Source organism: Theropithecus gelada, chromosome X (genome assembly GCF_003255815.1).
Source record: "Theropithecus gelada isolate Dixy chromosome X, Tgel_1.0, whole genome shotgun sequence".
Lineage (NCBI taxonomy): Eukaryota > Metazoa > Chordata > Mammalia > Primates > Cercopithecidae > Theropithecus > Theropithecus gelada.
The window spans coordinates 95,622,902-95,649,658 of NC_037689.1; the positions used below are offsets into that span (position 1 = coordinate 95,622,902).

At 36.8% G+C, this 26,757-nt stretch overlaps 1 protein-coding gene across 5 annotated transcripts in view; it reads left to right on the forward strand.

Moving 5' to 3' along the window:
* Window positions 1–26,757, forward strand: part of DIAPH2 (diaphanous related formin 2) — a 931,860-nt gene that overhangs the window by 798,969 nt on the left and 106,134 nt on the right. For 3 of the 5 annotated variants that reach the window (XM_025372653.1, XM_025372655.1, XM_025372656.1), the window contains one exon: window positions 3,328–3,470. The exons of the other annotated variants lie outside the window; for them this stretch is intronic. In XM_025372653.1, coding sequence (XP_025228438.1) covers window positions 3,328–3,377 — 50 coding nt within the window. In that variant the 3' untranslated portion in view covers window positions 3,378–3,470. Of the gene's footprint in view, window positions 1–3,327; window positions 3,471–26,757 lie in introns of those variants that run through there. 5 annotated transcript variants of the gene reach the window in all.

Sequence of the window (26,757 nt, forward strand, 5' to 3'; positions counted from 1 at the left end):
CAAGATACAAATACCCAGTTAAATCTATAGTTAGGCGTTTGAGACTTAAGAAACAATTTGATGGGACTCTTTACTGAAGTATTAAAAAAGCGGAATTTTGTCTCACATCTGTTTCACCTACTGTGACCCAGGATCTAAATATGTCAGTATACTTCTCTTCTTATGCCCACATAGAAAAAAATATGGATTGAAATGCTTAGAACACATTGGAAACTAGATGGATTTAGAGCTTTTAGAGGAAGAACACCTTGCCACAAATCTCCCCCTGAACCAGCCGAGTGAATTAATCTTTGTTTTTGTTGTTGCTCTTGCAGCTGTTTTACCATAGTTATGCAAAAGTAATGCTGCAAGTACAGGCCAAAGCCCCAGAGGGGGTAGTTGAGGTTCAGCAAAATAGATTTACCAAATCCATTGGTGTTTGCCTGGTTTTATGTTGGCATTTAGAGGCTATCTTTATTTTGGTAGCTTGGTAGCTTGAGAGAGAGAGAGAGAATATGTGTGTATAGGTATGTTTATATGTATTGCTGACAAATTCAAAGACATTTGATTAAATATGCTTTAGGTAAGAAGTGAAAAATATTGTATATATTTTTTCTTTTTCTATGGATTGCAGTATCTTCATTTCTGTGGTTACTTTTTGCAAAAGATTAGTCTGTCCAGATTCATCATTCTAGTTTCAAAGAGGAATGAAGGACAATTTAAAGCTAAATTCAAATTCTATATAAGTAGTATAATCTGATGAACACACCCTTTTATCCCAAATTTAGAGCAACAAATGTTTTATTTAATTTGAGAATATGAGATAGGAAAGGTCCACCATGAAAGTGGTTTCAGAAGTTCAAAATGTTAACTACAGCTTCCATGCATTACAGTCCCACGATGCTCATTTAATTCCAGAGTAAGTCACTTCTTGTTTCTAGAAAACTAGTCATAGTTAGAATAATTTCTTTTTGATGTTGTTTGACAAAGATTTGAAATAAATGCATGAAGTCTTCCTTCTTTGTAGTAGACTAGTATCCTGGTTTCTGCATTTTTCCTGAGGAATTATACTTTAAGACCTAACATAAACAATGTAGAAGAATCCTCTAAATGTGACTTGCGGATTCCCTTTGTACAGGACATTTTCTTTGGTGTTAATCACGATCCTGAATCATTCCTGCCCCAGCCTTTTGTCTCATCTTCCCTGGTATACATTTACAAACTGACCCTAATGGGTAAGGAAGAAACAGACAAATAGAATAGCTATAAGATGAACAGTAGTTTTATAAAAAAACTTTAAAATATTTTTCACACTCTATAGGGGAATAAGCAGATAATTTGCATATAGACTTGTGGCTCTGTGATGTTTTCATATACCATAATTTAACACCTTTGCAAAATCTTAGCAGAGGCCATAGGGATACACAATTAGATGCTTACTCTAAACCTGGAACAATGTGATTTGGGCTGATTTGCAGAGAGACTATAAAAGCTGAAAAATCAGTTTGACAACGTTCCTGCTGGGATTGGCCTGCAATAAATGTTCACAGTTGTATTTGGAGGCCATGCCACTTTAGTCAGATCACTGGGGCTCAGGAGATGATGGCTACAGTAAAACTTGAGTTCACTGCTTATCAGGCAATGTGTGAAGGCTCCCAGGCTGAAGGTTCATTAGGTCAGTCTGTAAGAGCTGTCAATCAGACCAAGCTGTCAGGGGAATACTTTTTAGAAAAATAAACAGAAGTAAAATTTTTCTACTTAGGATTTTTCCACATTGCATCCCTTCTGCCATCATATTGTCCACAGAAGAGACAGCTCTTGCAAGAGAGTAGAATATTAGCCCATTGTAATGTTCCGAATGTCAGCCTTTGGCCACCATCACCTATGAGCATGACTGCTGCTCTTAGTAATCATTGTGGTCACTTAGGATGAATAGGATAGAATGGTTGTCCAAAGTACATTAGTCTTTAAGGAGTTAAGGACTTGCATCATATTCATTAGCCACAGTATCTTACCGCTGTGATGGAAACATAGAAGGTGCTCAGATGTTTATTGATCTCAACATCAAGAACAGAAACCACTATATGAATCTGGCATACATATGGCCTTTACCGCCCCGTTTCCCATTCTTCTTGGCTTAACAAAATTTGACAAAATTATTTCCTGTATTTCTTCCATATTGTCAAGTGTGTATTGTTTTATAGCTAGAAAAGCTATTATTTAAGTTTGATTTTGGTGTATTTATTGATTGAGCATGACTAGAATATTTGAAAGGTCTTTTTTAAAAAAAAAAAAAAAAAAAAACGGTGTATTACTTGTAAAGGAAGCCAAGAAAGTTTGGAGGTGCACTGTTTATTAGGTTTTGTGTGAACATTTAACACTAAAACATTAGTTAATATGTATTCACCATTTAGATGATTGTAAAACATTATATCAATGTGGCAAGTCACTAAATCAAAACACAGGTAACTGGAACAGACTGACACAGAACACAGTTGGCCTCATCAGATACATAGAAACCATGGTAGGATGACCAAGATAAAACAGTATAGCTATGAAAACATCAAGTTGATGATAGCATAGGCTCTAATTATTATCATCATCAATAGAATGTGAATGTATAATAAAAAGTGAATTATATAGTTTTGTTTAACTCTTGTTTTAATTAGCACCAGATTGAGCTACAGTTGTATTTATAAATCTATGTTAATTTCTAATAGTTAGAATTAATTACTTCTTCCTAAAATAATACTCTTCCTAGAATGGAAATTTGGAAAATATACTCTACTAAATATCAGTTGATTTTATTTCCAGGTGGCATCCATTAGGACAAACATTATGAAAAGGCCACTGACCAAAATGTTGATTTCCTAGCTGACACCTGGAAGAAAAAATAAACTTATGTTTAATGGAGTAGACTATCTAAATCCCTGTTTTGAGAAGAGTGCACATTCATGAATATGTATTCATTGCTGAATTCAATAGATTCGAGTAGTGAAGGACATCTGTATCATAGAAAGTAGCATCTATTCATTAACTTACAACTTTCCAAAGAAACAAGCAAGAATGCAGCTTGAGATGGAGTGCTGGCAGTACCCAGTTCATTCCTTTATTTTGTGACACGTTTATCATGACCTGCATGATAACTAATGAAATAAATATGAGATTTGTGTGTTATTTATAGCCTAATTTGTTGAGACTCTCATTTCAAGTTACAGTAGCACAATCATAAATCAATATTATAAATGAGTTATTTATGCTTTTGTCTTATTCAGTGTTCTAGGTGCATTATGGTTTTTTATTCATACATTTCAAATAATATTTCTCTTTATTTCTTCTTTTCTGCAGTGGTAAATCATTCCTGTGCAACAAGGGCTAATCCAAGATCAGCTACATAAACGGCCTGAGTGCTGTTTTAAACAGGATTGGGTGATTGTACAACATGACTTTTTAAGATAATCAAGGAGTAAAAGTTTCTAGTGGAAACATGATATTCATTTTGTCCGGTCCTCTTTTATTTCTGCCTAAGGCTTTCTCATAAAATTTATGCTATTTGCCCCTTAATACCGATTTCATGATGGTTAACCATATATATACCTGGAAAGAAAATATAGACTTGGGAAGAACAGATACATAGTCTACAATGAATATTTCTAGCTTTCATTCAAGACTGTATGCTTACTGTGTTGTGCAGAACATTCTGCCAGGCATTAAGCGGGATACAAAAGCAGTCTAAGATATGATCTCTATCCTGTGAATGTGTTTTTAAAATGTATACTACTCATTATTGGAGTGACTATTATATAAAGACAAAAGCCACTAGGGTAGCCATGTTTTTTGCCAGTTATTAGCCATATATAGCGCATGTGTACATGCATACACACACACATACATATATGTAATACATAATTTTAGTATATTTAAATTAATCCATATTTTCAAGAACTTCATTAACTTGAACACTCAGAAATACCCTGAGTGTTTTAAGACATAATTGCAAATAACTCATGTAACACTTAATATTTTTCTATTTTTGCATGTATGAAGTTTATGCATTCAGGCTTGTGCAAATGTATTTATATCATTTACCTAAACCCTTGATTATTTACATGTTCCTATATGGGATCACAGTCCTTCAGATATGATTCATAGCAAAGTGATTTCTTTACCTATTGGTATGCTACGATTGAGATACTTTAAGAATCCTGTGAGTTGTGTACATGGAAATATAAAATGGATTTTATCATTAATCCATTCAGAAATCATATTGGGCAATAGCACTACTACATGTACATTTAGTAGCAAACATGGATAGAATAAATGAAGATTTCAAGACTGTGTTAAGAAAAAAAATAAAAATAAAAACAACCATGCAAGAGACGGGGCTCTTGGCTCTCAGCTCCAAAGCATATGAAATATTGAGCTTAGGAACATAACTGCAGGAAGCACTTCTAGGTCATGGGAGTTGCTATGCACAAAAGAGGTATGCTTGTTCTAGCTCAGAGAAGCTTCCACATATATTATTTACTGAGGAAGCCTCATCTTAATGCCGTATAGAGGAGCCCGAATGACATACTCTTCGCAAGTGGCAGTATTGGTATTAGAGCATTCCAAGGGTGTGAGAATTAGTTTGGAAATGAACTGAGAAAAAGCAAATAATATTTCTTAACTATTGTAGAAAATGGAGGTATCGCTAGGAAAATTATATTTTCCTCTGGTCTTTCTCACCATTTATTTATTCTGCTCACCAAGGACCCTGGCTTTTGAGGAGAGGTCCATGGCTGAGAGAACATTAAAAGGAAACAGTGAAAGTGGAGAATGCAGATGCATATTTGGATTCAGGAGGAAGGGGAGGTTCAAGAGGTGCCTTCTATAGCAGAGTTGGTTGTTAAGTCGCACTACCCACAACATGCTGCCCACAATAACCACAGAAGAAAGGTTATACATAGGTAGGCCTGTTCTCTCTTTTATGCTCACTTACCACGCAAATGACATCTTTGTGCCTGTTGCTTGGGGTCATTGCCTAAAAATGTTGAGTTGAAACTGGCAATGAAGAAAGAATGGGCTGGGCATGGTGGCTCACGCCTGTAATCCCAACAGTTTGGGAGGCCAAGGCGGGTGGATCACCTGAGGTCAGGAGTTCGAGACCAGCCTGGCCAACATGGTGAAACCCCATCTCTACTAAAAATACAAAAAATTAGCCGGGCATGGTGGTGCACCTGTAATCCCAGCTACTTGAGAGGCTGAGGCAGGAGAATTACTTGAACCTGGGAGGTGGAGGTTGCAGTGAGCCAAGATGGCGCCGTTGCACTCCAGACTGGGCAACAAGAGTGAAACTCTGTCTCAAAAAAAGAAAGAAAGAAAGAAAGAGAGAGAGAGAGAGAGAGAGAGAGGAAGGAAGGAAGGAAGGAAGGAAGGAAGGAAGGAAGGAAGGAAGGAAGGAAGGAAGGAAGGAAGGAAGGAAGGAAGAAAAATACAGAAAACATGGAGGACTTTAACATTTCTTGAGTACCTATTATTTGCTTGGCGCTGTTCTAGGTGTCATATATACACCATCTCATTGCATCTTCACAACATTCCTGAGCATTAGCTTTTCTTTTCCCAAATTTACAGGGGAAGGAATGGAAGATTAGAGAAGTTAAGTAGTTTGGCCAAGGTCATAGCTGGTGAATGGCTGAATCAGAATCTGAACACCAGTTTGTCTAATTCCATACTGCATGCTATTTCCTTACAATGTTGCCTTTTCCTTAGGGGCTCATGCAAAAGATTTATGATTTCCTTCCGATTTTCTTTGGTCATGGTGCTCTAAACACTCGTAGCTGAATTTTTAGTTCTTACCTCAAGTAAGTGTGGTAACACTACTACATTTTTAAAGAATGAGTGATATAATTTGTAGAAATATTCACTGGAATGCTTTTAAGAGATTTCAAATCAAAAAGTTGAAAATTCATGCTATGCTCTAGGCATTATTGATCCTGAGCCATCTCATGCAGGTAGATATAAATCTCTTCTTAAAGATCTCTGGTGAAAAAACACTTTTAGGCTTTTCCACAGTAATTTACCTCATTGCTGAAAAGGTTTACAGATACGTGTATGTGCATTGTTAGGACCAATGACATAATGCCCAGTTGCAGTGAATCAAGCTATTAAAATAATAATCCCTTTTAAAATTATAATCTTCAAAGGGTTTCCTAAAATCACTTATAGGAAGTTTATGTGATTTTGCTGTTTCTCTAGGAAAGGCAGTTATGTTTGAATATTTAAATAATCAGGCCTTGTGTGGGTCACACAGGGATTTTTATTTTGCATTTGGATTCCCTTTATGGTTTAAATCACAGATCTCTACCTTAAATGCAAATGAATGGAGTGTTGAGAATTGACATAATTTTTTAAATTGCCATAGTTATTTCCAGGGAGTTTTACACCTCAGTGTAAGCATCTTATCCTGTATTATAATTGCTTGCTTGTTTGTCCTTCTAACAAGACCGTGAGCAATTGGAGGGCAAGGATTACTCATCACAGTATCTCTAATGTTTAGCAAAATGCTTGACACACAGGAGTGATCAATAGTTATCTATTGAGTGACTGAATTAATTTCTCCAATTGATTCTGCTTAGACAGGCCTTTCTCCTACATTCCCTCAAATGCAACCTGCTAATTCACATTTCTCTATCCTGGTTTATGTTATTTCTCTCACCTGGAGTGCTCTTTCCTTCTTTTCTCCACTTATATAAGTCCACCTAGTTCTTCCTGGTACAACTAGTTGCTACATGCATCCTGTTCTGACTATTCTAGCTCTCATAGAGTCATGTCCTCCTCATGCCTTGACTCTTTTAGCCTGTGGGATCCCCACACACTTTAGCCCTTTATTATGTGCAGCTTTATATTATTTGCCAATTTAAAAAATATTTCTGTCTTGTTTTCCCAACCATTGTGGAAAGTGGCCATGTAGGCCGGGCGCAGTGGCTCACGCCTGTAATCCCAGCACTTTGGGAGACCGAGGCGGGTAGATCATGAAGTGAGGAGATCTATACCATCCTGGCTAACACGGTGAAACCCCGTCTCTGCTAAAAAATAAAAAATAAATAAAAAATAAAAATTAGCCGGGCGTGATGGTGGGCGCCTGTAGTCCCAGCTACTCGGGAGGCTGAGGCAGGAGAATGGCGTGAACCTGGGAGGCGGAGCTTGCAGTGAGCCGAGTTCGCACTACTGCACTCCAGCCTGGGTGACAGAGCGAGACTCCGTCTCAAAAAAAAAAAAGAAAAGAAAAGTGGCCATGTGTTGTATCATTTTCTCTCCCCTTCATGGTGACTTAAGTGTAGAAGAGACCATGGGATAACAAACTATGGCCTATAAGCCAAATCCAGTCCAAAACCTAATAATAGTTCTTTCTTTTTTTTTTTTTTTATCTATTTATTTATTTTTGAGATGGAGTCTCGCTGTATCACCCAGGCTGGAATGCAATGGCGTAATCTTGGCTCACTGCAACCTCTGCCTTCTGGAATCAAGTGATTATCCTGCCTCAGCCTGCTGAGTAGCTGGGATTACAGGCACATGCTACTGAGACGGGGTTTCACCAGGTTGGTGAGGCTGGTCTCAAACTCCTGACCTCGTGATCTGCCCACCTTGGCCTCCCAAAGTGCTGGTATTATAGGCGTAAGCCACCGCGCCCGGCAAGAATATTTCTTATGATTTTAAATGGTGAGAAAACAATCATAAGGGCTGGACGTGGTGGCTCACGCCTGTAATCCCAACACTTTGGGAGACCAAGGTAGGTGGATCACTTGAGGTCAGAAGTTCGAGACCAGCCTGGCCAACGTGGTGAAACCCGTCTGTACTAAAAGTACAAAAATTAGCTGGGCGTGGTAACTGGTGCCTGTAGTCCCAGCTACTCGGGAGGCTGAGGCAGGAGAATCGCTTGAACCCAGGAGGCAGAGGTTGCAGCGAACAGAGATCTTGCCACTGCACTCCAGCCTGGGTGACAGAGGGACTGTCTCAGAAACCACAAGAAAAACAACATTTTGTGACATGAAAATTATATGAAATTCAACTTTCCATAAATTTTTTTGCAACATAGCCACATTTATTCATTTACATATTATTTGTGCCTGCTTTTGGGCTACAGCAGTAGAGTTGGGCAATTGTGACAGAGACTGTGGTCTACAAAGCCTAAAATATTTACTAGCTGACCCTTTACAGAGAAGGTTTGCCAACTGCTGGAGTAGATCATCAATGAATACTTACTGGTTAAATAATTCATTGTCTTAGGACTCTATTCTGTTATGAAACAAGATACTCTGCAAGTACTGTTAATTATGCTGTCTTGCCTTACATAAAGAAAAATAGTAATAAAAGCAACCTCTGGAGCGCAGATTATTTTTATCTTTTAGTTGTTGAAGTATAAAAATTTTCATTTTCTGATTGTCTGGTAAACTGACTTATAGTGCCCTTACTAGTTTTAAACCTTTTCAAATATGCAGAACCTCTTCCTGCAGAGATTTTAAAGAACAGGGTAAGGCCAGGCGCAGTGGCTCACACCTGTAATCCCAGCACTTTGGGAGGCCGAGGCGGGTGGATCACTGAGGTGAGGGGTTCGAGACCAGCCTGGCTGACATGGTGAAACCCTGTCTCTACTAAAAATACAAAAAATTAACCGGGCATGGTGGTGGGTGCCTGTAATCCCAGCTACTCGAGAGGCTGAGACAGGAGAATCGCTTGAACCCGGGAGGCAGAGGTTGCAGTGAGCAGAGATCGCGCCACCGCACTCCAGCCTGAGTGACGGAGCATGACTCCATCTCAAATAATAATAATAATAATAATAATAATAAAGAACAGGGTAGATGATTATCATTCTGGAATGGACTAGATAACTTCTAGTATTGTGCAGCCCAGTGATTCCTTGAATCTCCTCTAAATGTAAACCTTCCTTTATTAGAAATGAGAAATCTGATTTGTGGATATGAAGTCTCCTCATCCCCCATAACTCCTTGATTCTCCTTTGCCAGGACCTCCCCCCACCCTCCACTTTTGGTTTAATCTAGTTCTTCTAATTAAATATGAGATAATTAAAGTTCACAGAGTTTAAACCCAGCAGGTTTGATTTAATGATAAAAATCTTGGTTTGTCAGCTTTTCAAGGCATAATCCTGGCTGCTGCCTTATCTGACAGGTAGTCAGCCTAGCAGGTCTGAGGATGAAAACCAGAGCATCTCATCTTTTCAGGCATGACTTGCTATTTATCTTCTGAGGCGTAATTTACAATTGCCCTATAGAAAATGGGTAGGGTTAAATAAGTAAAAAAGGCCTCTTTTTGCTTTGGCTCAATTAATTCATTTCCTATGCGGTTGTCGATGACTAGGCTTACAAAGTAGACAGGTGTATTTCAAATGAGGGGAAAATACCCCAAACATAGCATATTTGATTATTGTAAATTATTCCTTTACTCACTGAATATGTAAAGTATGTAAATTTAGTCCTGCTGTCAAAAGGTAGCTCTGTGCCATTAGTTTCTGCAGCAGACAAGGCCTGCTGCATCCTGTACTGCATTTTCAGAGAGATAATTCTAATGACAGCTTGAGCAATTGCCTTAATGAGCCAGAAAGGTGTTCTTTTTTCTTCGTGTTTAGCTACTTAGAGTCATCTGAAATAGAGATCATCTGTAGATATTATAGAGTGAAAAAAGACATGGGTTATCTTATTAATGTGTTTCTCCAAGCATGCTAAGAATGAACCATCAATCAGGTATTTGCCAAGAAAATAGCTTGTTGTCAGTTCTGTATAGGTGATATGGCAACCTGAAATGTAAGTTTAGGTTCTAATTATCATGTTAGCTAAGTAAAATAGTTGTCATTGTTGCATCTATAAGTCATTTTGGGAAATATTGTAGGGCTTACCAAACTGATCACAAAATAGCATTAATATTGTAAACCTGAAGTGAACAACATAACCAGTTTTTTTAAAAATAAAGCACTCTACTTGAGTCATCAGGAAAACATTAGAAATCTACATACGTGCATCATATTATATGTAAAATTTAGTTTAATTGCAGCTTTGTGTTGTTAGAATCCAACACATTAATATTAACATTTGAGACAAATTTCCTATCATCTGAGTCTTTCATTCTAAGTGAAATGTCCATATTTTCTCATTAATTTGAGTCTATTTAAAGATAAGTCACATCACAGTAACATGAAGATTGGAAAAGTAATGTTCACATTTTAGTTAAAGTCATGAAATATATACCCATAATTGACTATGGTGTTTTGATTTGGTTATAAATTATAGCTGTGCCTTCCACATGGAGCTAAGAGAAGTCGTGGCTTAACACATTAGTGGTGGAAAGTGTAAGTTTACACTTAAGCCACTCCCCAGCCAAGGATTTGCATTAAAAAATGAGTGAAGTTCACTTGGGCTTATGTTAGCAAAATAGCAAAGGTAGAGGCACTCTAAAGGTCCTTTCTGCCACCGTTGTGTACAATACATGTCTGCATCTTGCCTAATCTTAATTAAATCATGTCTTCTGGTCTGAGGACTGAAATCCTGAAATGTAACCAATATTTAAGAGCTTAAACAGTGAACAGTGCTTTTGTATAGAACTTGTAGTATGAAATAAGGCTTCAAAAAGCCAGAGCTGTAGAATTAATTTTTTCAATTGAATGAGTAATACTGCTTTAAAAAAATATACATGGCCGGGCACGGTGGCTCACGCCTGTAATCCCAGCACTTTGGGAGGCCGAGGTAGGGAGTTCGAGACCAGCCTGACCAACATGCAGAAACCCCATCTCTACTTAAAAAAATACAAAATTAGCTGGGTGTGGTGGCATATGCCTGTAATCCCAGCTACTCAGGAGGCTGAGGTAGGAGAATCACTTGAAGCCGGGAGTTGGAGGTTGTGGTGAGCCGAGATTACGCCATTGCACTCCAGTCTGGGCAACAAGAGCAGAATTCTGTCTCAAAAAAAAAAAAAAAAAACATATATATATACACACACACATACACACACATATCCTTTTTATGGCCGGGTACAGTGGCTTACCCCTGTAATCCCAGCACTTTGGGAGGCCAAGGTGGGCAGATTGCCTGAAGTCAGGAGTTCAAGACCAGCCTGGCCAACATGGTGAAACCCCATCTCTACTAATTATACAAAAATCGGCCAGACATGGTAGCTGGCCCCTGTAATCCCATCTACTTGGGAGGCTGAGGCAGGGAGAATTGCTTGAACCTGGGAGGTGGAGGTTACAGTGAGCACAGATAGTGCAAGTGCACTCCAGCCTGGGCAACAGAGTGAGACTCTGTCTCAAAAAATATATATAGGCCGGGTGCTGTGACTCACACCTGTAATCCCAGCACTTTAGGAGGCCAAGGCGGGTGGATCACCTGAGATCAGGAATTCGAGACCAGCCTGACCAACATGGTGAAACCCGTCTGTACTAAAAATACAAAATTAGCTGGGCATGATGGCACATGCCTGTAATCCCAGCTACTCCGGAGGCTGAGGCAGGAGAATCACTTGAACCTGGGAGGCAGGGGTTGCAGTGAGCCGAGACTGTGCCATTGCACTCCAACCTGGGTAACAGAGCAAGACTCCGTCTAAAAAAATATATGTGTGTGTGTGTGTGTATACATATATACACACACACATATCCTTTTTAGTTTAAATAGTCTATTGTATTAGAAAAAGTTATACACGTGAATCAGCTCTACATTTTTCAGAAGGTAAATCAAATAATTACTAAATTGAAGTATAGTGAGACGAACTATCATGTGAAATTATATTTCCCTATAAATTTCTTATTGAAATCTTGCATTGATTTGTGTGTGTGTGACTAATGAAGTAAAGTGTGGGGACTACTAAAGAATTTAGATTTAATGCCTAGGTAATGGGTACTTGTCCAATTACAGATCTTCATGAAGTTTCTAATGAAAAAAACACTAAAGAGCTCTTCTTCTCAGCCGTATCATAAATGACAAAAAACTCAGCTCTCTAGGCATAAGTCAGTAATAAGTGGAAGAGTGACTCTTCTAGTTACTAATTCATTTGCGGAGTTTTCCAAAGTTAGCTTGCATTGTAAGTTTCTTATAAGGAGGATCATTTCATGAGAGTTAGTTTTTTGCTATTGTCACAATTGTGTAATCATCCCCATAGAAGCGTGATATGCATACACTCAACACATTCAATTTGTAATTCTTCTTGCTAGTAAAGCCAAAAATTCTATCCCATACTTAGACATCCACGGAGGTGATCCTTATAATGCATTATGTGTCAAATTTTATTCTTTTTCAAAACTCCAAAGAACATGTGACATTCTACTATGTCTTTGAATCTCTGATTATGTAAATTTGTTTATGTTAATCTATAACATGTTACTTGGTTTCTTTGAAGCTCTGTTTTCAAGCTGATGATGCTAAAATGTGTTAATTCACATCTAGGTGTACTTGAAATCACCTAATTTGAAATTGCAGTTCTTAAACAGTTAGCTCTAAGAAATGTAATTATGTAAAGAATATTTTGAATGAAATTTTGAATAAATTGGTAGAAACATAGTTAATTGTTCACTGCATCCCAAAATAGTAGGCTTGGAAAGTGATGCTTTTCTACTTTAATTTTAAATCTTGTACACTTTATAAGAAAGAAGTAAGCCTATCCCCATATTAGGCAAGTCAGATTAAATGTTAGTTCCATTAATTCAGAGAAAGTAGGCTCAGTTGATGATGATTCAATGCCAGTTGAAAAATAAACAGATATGCAAAGTCTTGGTTTCTTCCTATAATTTCTTACCCTTTTTTTCAGTTTCTTTGTTGTTCTATGAAATCTTTAGTTAGGTTATGATAGAAGGCCATGGTACCTCATTGTTCTTTAACTCCAGTGGTTGGTTGTTTTTAATTCCATTAATGGTAGTTTTTTGGTTTTTTTGTTTGTTTGTTTTTGGTGTTTTATTTTTTATTTTTTCGATATATCAAACATTTTCTGTGAAAGGAGAAAGGAAAGAAGAGCTTTGACTTACAAACTGACTTGAAAGCTATTCCAGCAATTGGTTGTCTTTGAAGTAGGCAATTTACCCTTTTTTCCCCCTTCAAAATCGGTTATACTACATATTTCCTTTTTGAAACCGGAAAGAGTGAACTGTGCATCACAGTTCTCTTATCTATAGCAAATCTGTAACTCCTGAATCCTTTCTTCCAGACCCCACCCACCCTGGGGGCTACTTCTCCACCATTAGTTTATCTTCATCAGAGAATTACAAGAGGCAGAGCAGCACAACCTTGTGCTTTCTACTCTAAAGGTGTTGCTTCCCCAGACAACTGAAACTTGAGTTAAGCCCATGCCCCAGGAAAAGAAAGGTCAGGTCAGGAAGTTATTTTGCTTTCTGAGAGGCTACAGAGATGACAGCAAAGGAGATGAAGAGCCTTGGCATCTACTCCAGAAATTGCTCTTGACTGCCAGACTTCGATCTAATCTCTATGTCACATCATCAGCATTCACTGTGTACCTCATACACAAAAGCAGAAGAGTAGCTGGATTTCTTTAAAATTGTGCCCTTCATTTGTTTCCCTTGCATGTTCTATTTCCCCAATTAACTTTGTGAGCCCTGGGCAAATTAGTTAACCTCACTGGGCCTCAAAGGCCTCATCTGTAAAATGAATGGTTTAGAATAGATGATCTTTATGATCCCTTCCATTGCGAACATTCTATGCTGTGAAATCTCAAGGCTGTAAACTATATGAGAGTAGGAGCCAATTTTTTTTTATCATTTTTTTAATCTCCCCACAGGGCCTAATGTAACTTTGACTGTACTACCTTGCTTTCACTATGTGAAGTAGATTTTGAAGACAGCTATGTACTAAACTCGATTAGAAATTAGACATCCCATTTTAGTTGAAAGTCAGATTATTAGGTGTAGATATTATATGAACTTGCTTGTTTCAAAAGGAAAAAAACATTCTGGGAAATGAATCATTTGGATGGAATTATGTAACCCCATTTAGGAAAACAGTACTTTAATAATAGGCTATGAAAGAGTTATGGGTTGAATTGTCACCCAAAAAGGTATGTTTAAGTCCTAATCCCCAGTATTTGTGAATAGGACCTTGTTTGTGATTGGAGGCTTTGAAAATGTAATCAAGTTAATATATGGTCATACTGGATTAGGGTGCACCCTAAATCCAATGACTGGTGTCCTTATAAGTAGGCCATGTGGAACACAAAGATACACAGGGAGAATGCCACGTAACTGTGGAAGCATAGATTGGAGTGATGTGGCTGCCAAGGAATCCCAAGGATTGATGGCTACTGTAAAAAGCTAGGAGAGAGAAGTGCAACAAATTCTCCATCGGAACCTTCAAAAGAACCAACCCTGCCTGTACTCTAACTTCAGAATTCTTGTATCCAGAGCTGCAAGAGAATACATTTCGGTTGTTGTAAGTCACCCAGTCTGTCGTAATAAATTACGACAGACCTAGGAAACTAATACAGAAGATGTGGACACTGGCCTAGGAAAAGTCCCCAAAGAATACATACAGCTCTGGACTGAAACAGTCATAGCTTGCAACTACTGTAGGACATCTACTTTCAGTCTAGGATGTCTTCATATTTTATAAAATGTGAATCTAGATAGTAATAGAACATTAAGATCTTTGGAGCAACTCACCATTCCTTACGAGATCAGGACCGATCTTATACAAACCCTGATCAGCCTGAATTAGGATCACATTTGTTATAATTATTACTGATCCCTTGAGAGTCACCTTTGACCCAGCATATCATACCCACAAGCCTAAGAGTAAGCTGCAGAAAGACTGTTTCTTAGAATGGTCGTCCATTATTGACTACCCTCTTCTACCTTATGCATGTTTCTTTTGTCCTTTTTTTGTTAACCATTTATAAAGTTAGATGCTAAAGAATTTTGAGCTCAGAAATAATATTTCCAAAGAAACAATGTGTAACTCAATTTAAGCTGTTTACTTGCCCATTGGGAATAACTTCTCTCTTACTTTCTACCCATGAAAACTTCACCCAAGCTTTCACCATGCATATCTCCGATCCCATCTACCTCATCAAGGCTTCGTCGAATCCCCCATTTCGAAGTAATCTGCTTGCCGCAATTACATAACTTATACTCTCTGGGTAGTTCTGTTGACACTTAGCAAAAAGTACCCTATATTATAGTTTTGTTTTTACATCTGTGTGTCTTATTGTTAAAGAAAAAATTATTATGACACTTGTTAAAGATGGTAAGGCAGACTTCATTCAGAGGGACTACTACAGTGGAATTTTGTAGTACAGTAGTGAGATTAAGCTTAACTCCAAACACAAGAAGTACCAAGTGGACATTTATAGCCATGAACCAGGGTGTGGGGCGATTGATAGAAAATTACTAAGAGGAAACATCAGGCCTATGGGCATTCCAGCTAAACTGACTTGACAGGATTCTTGCTGAAGTCAGACCAAAATGATAAGATATCCAGGGTAGGGGATAAGGAATTTGATCAGATATCAAGGGTGGGGGATCTGCACTAAACTAACCCAGTAGTATTTTTGCTAAAACAGGACTAAATGAGCCAGGGACAGAGCCTAAGTTTGGGTCTAGTTAAAAAGGGAGCTCTGAAGAATCTGACTCAAGTTTGGTCAAAGAAGAGAGTCTTTGTCATTATCTCCTCAATGAGATTCTAGAGAATAGGAATTATAATTCATGCTCTTTTGTATCTCTACTCCCTACTGCCCCCACCCCCATGAAAAACAGTGTATGCATGTCATAAAGTAGTTTGTAGTTGAGTATTTTTCAATGATGGTTGACTAATTTTGACAGAGCCGACACCTTAATTCACCAGTTAAATTGGCTCTAGGCACAGCCTTCCACAACTCATCATTATTTGACTAAATGAAGACAATATATTTTAAGACTCTGGCACAGAATTTCTGGTTAACAGTGGTTGGCATAATTTATTCTCTTGCCTGCTATTTTCAAGTGATGTTACTGCTTTGAACTCATTTTTTAAAGTAGTATTTATAAATATAACTGGTAAAAGTGTGGCATCTTTGGCCAATGAAAAGAATTGCTGTCAGCTTGAGAAAAGAAACGTAAAGCACTAAGTATACTAGAAATTGCAGACATCCTCACAAAAGTGATGGATTAATGACCACATACAGCATTATGAAAGCTAGTTATGGTTTGCTTAAACCAGTCTCTCTCTTTATGGCATTCTCAATCTTTTTAAACAGCTAGGATATAATAACATTTTAAAAATTAAAGTATTTCACATAACCAAGAACTTGATATGAAATGAGCAACATTAAGCACAAAACAATTGAAGCTTCAGATACTGGAGCAGGCAAGAATTTTAAACAGCCCAAATGAATAAGGATGCAACATTGTTGTGCTTCTTCAGATGCAGGAATAATCAGGCTCAAAGGTTAGCAGAAAGAGATTTTATAGCAATAATGGCTCCCCATACCATTTTTCTCTTGTGACTTTGACTCACAAAGGTGAAGCTTTCATTTGAAGATTTGATACAACGCAGCTGCCAACAGCAGGGGGGAGAATTTGGCCAAATGGCTGGACTCTCTCAAACATCTATGAGGGACAGAGATTGAGAGGGAGAAACGGGGAGAAATTGAGAGAGATAGAAAAGGAAAAGAGGAGGGAACCAAAAAGGAAAAAAAAAAAAAAAAGATTTGCATTACCAATGACAAATCAAAGTTGAAAGTTTGCCTTTCCTGTTGTCATTCATTGCCATTCATATTTAGAAAGCAGACTGCTGTGATAATTGATTTGATGGTCCAGCTTGAGTGGAAGCACTTCTGGGCATAGCAGCCTCAGAGATGCCAAAAAAGAAGAAAAGGTGGGAATGAAATAATGCACTACTTTCTCCTCAGAGGCATGTGGCCCAGTTTTTAAGAGCAGAAAAACATGCTCTGGGGTGGGGGGAGTAGAAACCTAAAGAACTTAGTAATAAATACAAAAATGACCATATAGCTCCAGTCAGATAAAAATAGGCATTCAAACCAAGACAATGAGAGGACATATTTTACTGACAAGTGAATAATAGGGGAGTGTGGTGGAAATAATCTGATTTTTAACAGACTCTGTCCTTTGGGAGTACCTTTTTTGCTCTTTTATATAGAGACAAAAGTGATTTCTTTTCTAAAAAGCCTTTTAATTTTTAAGCTTTTCATACTAGATTGATAGTTCAGAAGGAGAAAAAGAAAACAATAATTGAGACTGAAAAGCTATATATGTGCCTGGATTATCTAAACATCACTGAATTTATTTCCTTGAAGCAATAGGTAATAATGAAGCTTGTCCTTAGATTTGCGTAGAGGTTGGTGTTCAGCCATTGCTTCCTGCTGATATGAATAAGTTAGGAGACTAAAGTGCCAGTTGAAGGGGGCAAAAGAGAGAGAGAGAGAGAAAGAGTTTTTTAAAGTACTGAATTCACTGCCTGACCTCTTAATCACCACTGCCAATTGGATTGTGTGCCCTGTCATTCCATTTAAGAACCTAAACAAACCAGATAAAAGACATAGCTGTCAAAACACAAATTTTAATCAGAACCTGTTTGTCTTTTGAGAGAAATGTACTTGTGTTCAAAAGTAGACCAGTCCTTTAACTTTGCTGCCTTTCTCTCTTTTCTTCCCTCTCCCTTCTATCTTCATTTTTCCTTTCTTCATTTACGTACCTAGCTAGCTGCCCCTACTTATACCTACAGAGAAAGCCTGTTGTTTGGCCTCATTGAATGTGTCATACATAAGCAGCTGTTATGCAAATATCAATACCTTCACATCACAATTTCTGTTTTCCTGGTAAGGTTCTCAACTACAGTGAGACATTAAGCTTTCTGGGTTAAAACAACAACAACAACCAAGACCTCAAATGTATGACTTATTTTTAAAAGATTCATACAAAATTAATATGGAGGAAACAGTGTTAGCTATTGGTATAATGCATGACAGTATTTCTGAAAATCTTTTTAAAAAATCATGAGAATTACCTGGGAAACTTACTAAAATTCATTATACAATGTATACCTATATGAAAACATCACGTTGTACCCCATAAATATATATAGTTACTATATATCAATCATAAATTCTTTTTAAATTTAGATTATCAGACCCCACCCCGGGTCTTGAATCACAGTATATAGTGCTCAGGAATTCACATTTTAACAAGTGCTCAGATCACTTTTCTACTTACTACTGAAGTTTGAATACCAGAGACGTAATAATTAAAGAGCAATATTTAATTACATCAACTGGAATCTAGTTCCGTTTTTACCATTACTAGTTGTGTAAACTTAGGCCAATTATCTATCCTTTCTAAAACTTAAATTTCCTCATCCATGAAATGTATGTAACAATGCCTACCTGCTAGGGTTGTTCTGAGAATTAAATAAGATAATGAATATAAAACAGCACAGTAGCTGTTGATTCTAATATCAATACATAGTCAATATGATTGATATTGTTTATCTTTTGTGATTTAGAAATAGGTTCTTTTCTATGGGTTGTTCATACTGCCTCCCTGTAAAGAATAGTTTCTATTTCAATTTTATATTAACATAGAGAGTACTTTTTCATGTCTTAAGAATGTATAAGATTAAACATCAGGCCAGGCGTGGTGGCTTATGCCTGTAAGCGCAGCACTTTGGGAGGCCGAGGCGGGCAGATCACAAGGTCAGGAGATCGAGACCATCCTGGCTAACACGGTGAAACCCCATCTCTACTAAAAATACAATAAATTAGCCGGGCGTGGTGGCATGTGCCTGTAGTCCCAGCTACTCAGGAGGCTGAGGCAGGAGAATCGCTTGAACCTGGGAGGCAGAGGTTGCAGTGAGCCGAGATCGTGCCACTGCACTCCAGCCTGGTGACAGAGCGAGAAAAAAAAAAAAGAAAATATTAAACATCATCCCTGTCACTTCATCTTACCCAGTGGGGAAACAAAACTATTTTAAACTAAAGTAGTAGCACGTGCTTACTGGCATAGAGCAGAACATTCTTATTAATACCAACTCTATGTAGATAACTAGATATATACATTATGCACAGGTGAATGTGTAATTAAAGAGCATTTAGGTGCTGAACTTGATGAATGACAGGGAAAAATGCCTGGGATGTCAATGTGGTACTGTACATACCAAAGGCAATTCACAGTGTGACTAGTAGCCCCACCTGTCTCACACCCAAAGATAATTCATCAAATAATACCACGTCTAAACTAACAGATTCTTTGTCTTCATAGACTAAAATAGAGAAAAGATCACTAGATTAAAAAAAAAAAAATCGAATCCCAAAGCTTACTAGCTCTGTTACTTCAGACAAACCTCTCACCCTCAGTGCCCCCATCTATAAAATGAGGATAATTATATTTGCCCCACCTCACAGCCTTGAAGTGAAAAGAAATGTGGTAATGTATCCAGGAAGGATTTGTAAACTAAATGCTGCACAAACAAATGGTATTATTTCATACCTATTCAAATGGACGGAAAGTCATTTGAAAATGTTATCAACTTTTGACCGTGATTGCATTCTCATTTTCCAAGGAAGTCCAAAAGATAGATTAAATTTGAATTCTTCATTGTTGTGCCTTGCTGATTTTTGCTTGAGGTGATCAAACTGCATTGATGCATTTTTACACAGCTTTTGTTGAATATTCCTTGGTCCAAAAGCTTTCAGCTTTGTGGCTTTGAAGCTCCAATTCCCTGATCAATGTCTGAACTTGTGAAGCTTGAAATTTGTCATTTGGCATTGACTTATGTGTAAATTTGAGTCAAAACTCAGTGTCCTTTAAACATCTCGGGGCAAATTTTCAGCATGGCCTCATTTTTACTGATATGATCATGTATTTGTAAGTACAGATTGCCACTTTTGTCCTCAAGAGAGCACAACGTGGTCATTGCACCTGCCATGAGGTAATTGAAGGTGCAAAAAAACTCACTTCTACAAAAAAGTCTTTATAACACTCCCTTCCCTTATACCCCTCCCCTCCCTTCCTCTGTGTGTACCGAAAGAAAAAAAAAAGAAATAATGCTATTAACAGGCTATGAATAGAGATCAGCATTTCTTTTCAAGAAAAATAAACTGTATTTAATCTGGGCTTCTTCTCTTAAAAAAAAAAAATGAAGAAGAAAAGAAATACACAAGATACCTGGAGTAATTTAAAACAAAAATATTGATGGAAATGGCAATGTCTTTCACAATTATTATTCAATTGCAATGTTATATACTCCTTAACTTAAGCAAATGAGTAGTTTTGACTACTGGAAAATAGCATTTGAAAGTCAATTACGGAACTTCCAGCACACCTATGGTTTTAGTGTCCTAAACTTATCCTCTAAAGTTACTCTAGACCAAAAGAGTAACATTTGTTTTTGATACATCCTTCTTTGTACCAGTGTTCTCTAAGTCCTTTTTGGATTCTCGTGCTAGAGAAAAAGAGATATAAGAAATGAAAGATAAACCTAACCTAGGGTTTATCTGTTACCTAAACAGTATATGTGTTACAAATGACATAAAATTACCCAGGCAGTGGGAGTACTTCCTAGCCATTTCCTGGTGTGCTACCTGTGGCCATTCTAAGCATGGACTAAAAATTACTCATAGAGCTTGATTTTATTGCTAGTGATATATTTACACATACTGTTTAGCCCAGACTATTCATATACTACATATATGCCTACTAGCCCGGTGCAAGGAGGTAGTCACTTGTTTACCTCTCAGAAACATCAAGCTGTTGTTTATTTTTCCTTTTTAAAAATTTGGCTGTATTTGTTTTTTGATTGTAGGAGGAAAACAAGAGATCTACCCTCTTATCAAATCTTTAAGTGCACAATAAAATATTGTTAACTATAGGCACTATGCCATACAACAGATCTCTAGAATTCATTCATCTTGCACAAATGAAACTTTATACCTGTTGAACAGCAACTCCCCACTCCTCCTTCTCCCCGGACCCTGGCAACCACCATTCTACTCTGTTTCTATGAGTTTGACTATTTTAAATAGCTCATAAACGTGGAATCCCACAGTGTGAGTCTTTCTGTGCCTGTCTTAATTCACTTAGCATATGTCTCCAGGTTCAACCATGTTGTCACATATGGCAGGATTTCTTTGTTTAAGGCTGAATCATATTCCATTGTATGTACATACCACATTTACTCCATTTACTCTATTCATTCATCGATGGACATTTGGATTCTTTCCCTATCTTGGCTGTTGTGAATAATGCTGCAGTGAACTTGGGAGTACAGATATCTCTTTGAGATCCCGCTTTCAATTCTTTTTTTTTTTTTTTTTTTTGAGAGAGAGTCTTGCTCTGTCACCCATGCTGGAGTGCAGTGGCACGATCTCGGCTCACTGTAACCTCCACCTCCTGGGTTCAAGCAATTCTCCTGCCTCAGCCTCCTGAGTAGCTGGGATTACAGGCACGTGCCACCACACCCAGCTAATTTTTTGTATCTTTAGTAGAGACGGAGTTTCACCGTGTTAGCCAGGATGGTCTCGATCTCCTGACCTTGTGATCTGCCTGCCTTGGCCTCCCAAAGTGCTGGGATTACAGGTGTGAGCCACCGCGCCTGGCCTCAATTCTTTTGGACATATGCCCAGAAGAGGGATTACTGAATCATCTGGTAAGTCTGTTTTTAATTTTTTGAGGAAGCTTCATACTGTTTTCCATAATGGCTGCATCATTTTACACTCCCACTAACAGTTGTATAAGTTGTATAAGGGTTCCAATTTCTTCACATCCTTAACAGTGCTTGTTACCTTTTCACATCCTTAACAATGCCTGTTACTTTTTGTTGTTGTTGTTAAATAGTAGACATCCTAACTGGGGTGAGGTAACATCTCACTGTAGTTTTTGATTTGCATTTCCTTGATTAGTGATGTTGAGCATCTTTTCACATACCTGTTGGCCATTTGTATGTCTACTTTGGAGAAATGTCTATTCAAAACCTTTCCTTATTTTTTAAACTGGCTATTTGAGAGTTTTTTGTTTTTTATTTTGTGTTTGAGATGGCGTTTCGCCCTTGTTACCCAGGCTGGAGTGCAATGGCACAATGTCCGTTCACCACAACCTCTGCCTCCCAAGTTCAAGCGATTCTTCTGCCTCAGCCTCCCGAGTAGCTGGGATTACAGGCATGCGCGACCACACCCAGCTAATTTTGTATTTTTAGTAGAGATGGGATTTCTGCGTGTTGGTCAGGCTGGTCTCGACCTCCCAGCCTCAGGTGATCTGCCCACCTCGGCCTCCCAAAGTACTAAAATTACAGGCATGAGCCACCGCACCCGGCTGTTTTGTTTTTTTTTTTTTTTTTGATCTTGAGTTATTTGAGTTCCTTATGTATTTTGATATATTTTGGATAATAGCCCTTTATCAGATATGCAGCTAGCAAATATTTTCTCACATTTTTGTAAATTGCCTTTTCATTTTGATTGTTTGCTGTATAGAAGCTCTTTAGTTTTATGTAATCTCACTGTGTTTTTGCTTTTGTTGCTTATGCTTTTGGTGTCATATTCAAGAAATCATTGCCCAGACCAATACCATGATGCTTTTCCCCTTTGTTTTCTTCAAGGAGTTTTGTAGGTTTAGGTCTTATTTTTAAATCTTTAACTCATTTTTAGTTGATTCTTATATATAATGTGGGATGAAGGTCCAATTTCATTCTTTTGTATGTCCATATCCAATTTTCCCACTACCATTTGTTGAAGAGACTTTCCTTTTCTCATTGTGTGTTCCTGGCACCCCATACAAAGATCAATTGACCATACATCCATGGATTTATTTCTAGACTCTCTATTCTGTTTCCTTGGTCTACGTGTCTGTTTTTTTGTCAGTCCCATATTGTTTTAATTGCTGAAAGTTTGTGATATATTTTAAAATAAGGAAGTGTGGCAAATCCAGCCATGTTCTTCTTTCTCAAGATTTCTTTGGCTATTCATGGTCTTTTGTAGTTATGAATTTTACGATGGGTTTTTCTGTTTCCCTGAAAAATGCCATTGGGACATTTAAAGGGATTGCATTGAATCTATAGATTATGTTAAGTAGTATGGACATTTTAACAATATTAAGTCTTTCACTGAATATCTTTTCATTTATATATGTTGTCTTTAATTTGTTTCATCAACTTTATGTCGTTTTCGCTGTACAAGTCTTTCACCTCCTTGGTTAAATGTATTCCTAAGTATTTCATTCTTTGTAATACTATGTAAATGGGATTGCTTTCTCAGTTTTGTTTTGAGTAATTTATTGTTAATATATAGAAATGCAATTGATTTTTGCATGTTGATTTTTTATCGTGCAACTTTGCTGAATTTTTAAATTAGTTTTAACAGCTTTTTGTGGAATATTTAGGGTTTTCTCTATATAAGATCATGTTTCTGCAAACAGAGATAGTTTTACTTCTTTTTTTTTTTCCCCCAATTGTAATGTCTTTTTTTTTTCCTTGGTCTTGTTGCTCCAGCTAGAGCTTCCAGTATTATCTTGAATATAAATGATGAGGGTGGGCATTCTTTCCTTTTCCTGATATGAGAAGAAAAACTTTGTGTTTTATCATTAGTTTGATATTAGCAGTGGGCTTTCATATATGGCCTTAATTGTGTTGAGGTAAATTCCTTGTATATCTAATGTATTGATAGTGTTTATCATGGAAAGGTGTTGAATTTTGTCAAATGCTTTTTCTGCATCTGTTGGGATGCTTGTGTGATTTTTATCCTTCATTCTATTAATGTGGTGTAGCACATTAATTGATTTGCATATGTTCAAGCCATCCTCACATATTAGGGATAAGTCTCATTTGATCATGATGTATGATTTTTTAGAACTTAGTGTTGAATTCAGTTTGCTAATATTTTCTTGGGGATTTTCACATCTGTTTTCATCAAAGATACTGGTCTGTAGTTTTCTTTTCTTGTAGTGTCTGTGACTTTGTATTAGGGTAATACTGGCTTGATAAAATGAGTTTCAAAGTGTACTCTCTTAAAGTCTTTAAAAAGTGTTGGGGTTAATTCTTCCTTAAATGTTTGATAAAATTCACTGCTGACACCATCTAATGGATTTTTCTTTTTGGGGAGGTTTTTGATTACTGATTCAGCCTCCTTGTTTGTTATTGGTCTGTTTAGATTTTCCATTTCATTATGATTTACCCTTGGTAGGTTGTATATTTCTATGAATATAACCATTGCTTCGAGATTATCCAATTTGTTGGTGTATAATTCTTTATAGTAGTCTCTTCTGATCCTGTTTATTTCTGTGGCATCAGTTCTAATGTCTCATCTTTCATTTCTGATTTTGAATCTTTTTTTTTAATATAAGGATTTTTCTATTTTGTTTATATTTTCAGAAAAAAAACGATTTTCTGTTTCATTGATTTTTTTCTACTGTTTTTCTATTCTCTATTTCATTTATTTTGGCTCTAACCTTTGTTATTTCCTTTCTTCTGCTAATGTTGGGCTTCTCCTAAATATGTTCTTTTTCTAGCTCCTTGAGATATAACATTAGATTGTTTATTTGCGATCTTTCTACTTTTTTAATGTAGGCATTTTATCACTGTAAATATCCCTCTTAGAATTGCTTTTGCTCTATCTCATAAGTTTTGGTATGTTGAATTTTTGTTTTTGTAGTCTCAAAATATTTTCTAATTTCCCTTTTGATTTCTTCATTGGCCCATTGGTTTTTAAAGAGTGTTTTGTTTCATTTCCACAAATTTATAAATTATCCAATTTTCCTTTTGCTATTAATTTCTAGTTTCATTCCACTGTAGTCAGAAAAGATACTGTGTGAGATTTCAGTATTAGATTTATTGAGACTTTTTTTGTGACTTAACACATGATATATTCTGGAGAATGTTCTATGTGTGCATGAGAAGAATGTGTATTTCTCCACTGTTGGGTGAAATGTCTTCTGTATGTCTTTTAGTTCCTCTTGCTCAATAGTGTTGTTCAAGTCTATTGTTTCCTTATTGATTTTTTTTTTTTTTTTTTGCCTGGTTGTTCTATTCATTATCAAAAGTGGGATATGAATTATCTTACTAATACCACAGTGCTGTCTGTTTCCTACTTCAGATCGGTCACTGTTTACTTTGTATATTTAGATACTCTAATATTTGGTGCATATATGGATTTATAATTGTTATATCTTCCTGATGAATTGCTTTCACTATTATATAATGACCTTTTTTGCCTCTATGTTGGTTTTTGACTTACAGTCTGTTTTGTCTCACATAAAGTATAGCCACTCCTGCTCTCTTTTGGTTACCATTTGTGTGGAATATCTTTTGCTTTCTCTTTACTTTCAGGCTATGTGTGTCCTCAAAGGTAAGTGTAGTCTCTTATAGGTAGCATATAGTTAGATATTGTTTATTTATCTATTCTGCCACTCTGTGTCTTTTGTTTGGGGAGTTTAATCCATTTGCATTTATTTATTTATTTATTTATTTATTTATTTTATTTTTTATTTTTTTTGAGACGGAGTCTTGCTCTGTTGCCCAGGGTGGAGTGCAGTGGCACAATCTTGGTTCATTGCAGCCTCCGCCTCCCGGGTTCAAGTGATTCTCCTGTCTCAGCCTGCCAAGTAGCTGGGACTACAGGTGCGCACCAGCACACCCAGCTAATTTTTGTATTTCTAGTAGAGACGGGGTTTAACCATGTTGCCCAGGATGGTCTCGATCTCCTGACCTCGTGATTTGCCCAAAGTGCTGGGATTACAGGCGTGAGCCACTGCACCAGGCCTCCATTTACATTGGAAGGACTTACTATTGCCCTTTTGTTGATTGTTTTCTGTTTTGTAGTCTTTTTGTCCCTGTTTTCCTCTCTTGCTATCTTCTTTTGTGATTTGTTGATTTTTTGTAGTTGATATCCTTTGGTTCCTTCTTCTTTTTCTTTTGTGTATCTTCTATAGTTAATTTCTTTATGATTACCATGAAGCTTGCATAGATTGTCTTACAGTTATAGCAGTTCCATATTAAGCTGCTGACAACTTAACTGCACTCACATACAAAAACCCTACACTTTTACTTCTCCCTCCCAATACTTTGTTATTGATGTCATAGTTTAAATCTTTTTATATTGTGTATCCATTAACAAATTTGTGTAGTTATAATCTTAATATTTTTGTCTTTTAACTTTAATAGTAGAGTTTAAAGTTATTTAGAGTCCACTATTATTATAGTATCCGGGCTGGGCACAGTGGCTCATGCTTCTAATCCCAGCACTTCGGGAGGCTGAAGTGGGCAAATTTATTGAATCTAGGAATTCAAGACCAGCCTGGGCAACATGGCAAAACCCTGTCTCTGTTAAAAATGCAAAAAATTAGTCAGGCATGGTGGTGCACACTTGTAGTCCCAGCTTCTCTGGAGACTGAGGTGGGAGAATCACCTGAGCTCAGGAAGCCAAGGCTGCAGTGAGCTGTGATCATGCCACTGCAGTCTAGCCTAGGCAATAGGAATGAGACCCTGTCTCAAAAAAAAAATATATATATATATATATTTATATGTAAACTATATATTTTATTTATATATTTATATACACTATATAAATATGTAATTTATATAGTGTGTATAATTTATGCAATTATGTATATAGTGTATATAATTTATGTAATTTATATAAATTATGTAAATGTGTAAATTTTATATACACTATATAAATATATAAATAAATATATAATATATAAATATATATTATATAATATATATTATATATAAATATATAATATATAATATATATAATATATATTATATTTATATATATTTTATATAAATATATAAATTTATATATAATATATAT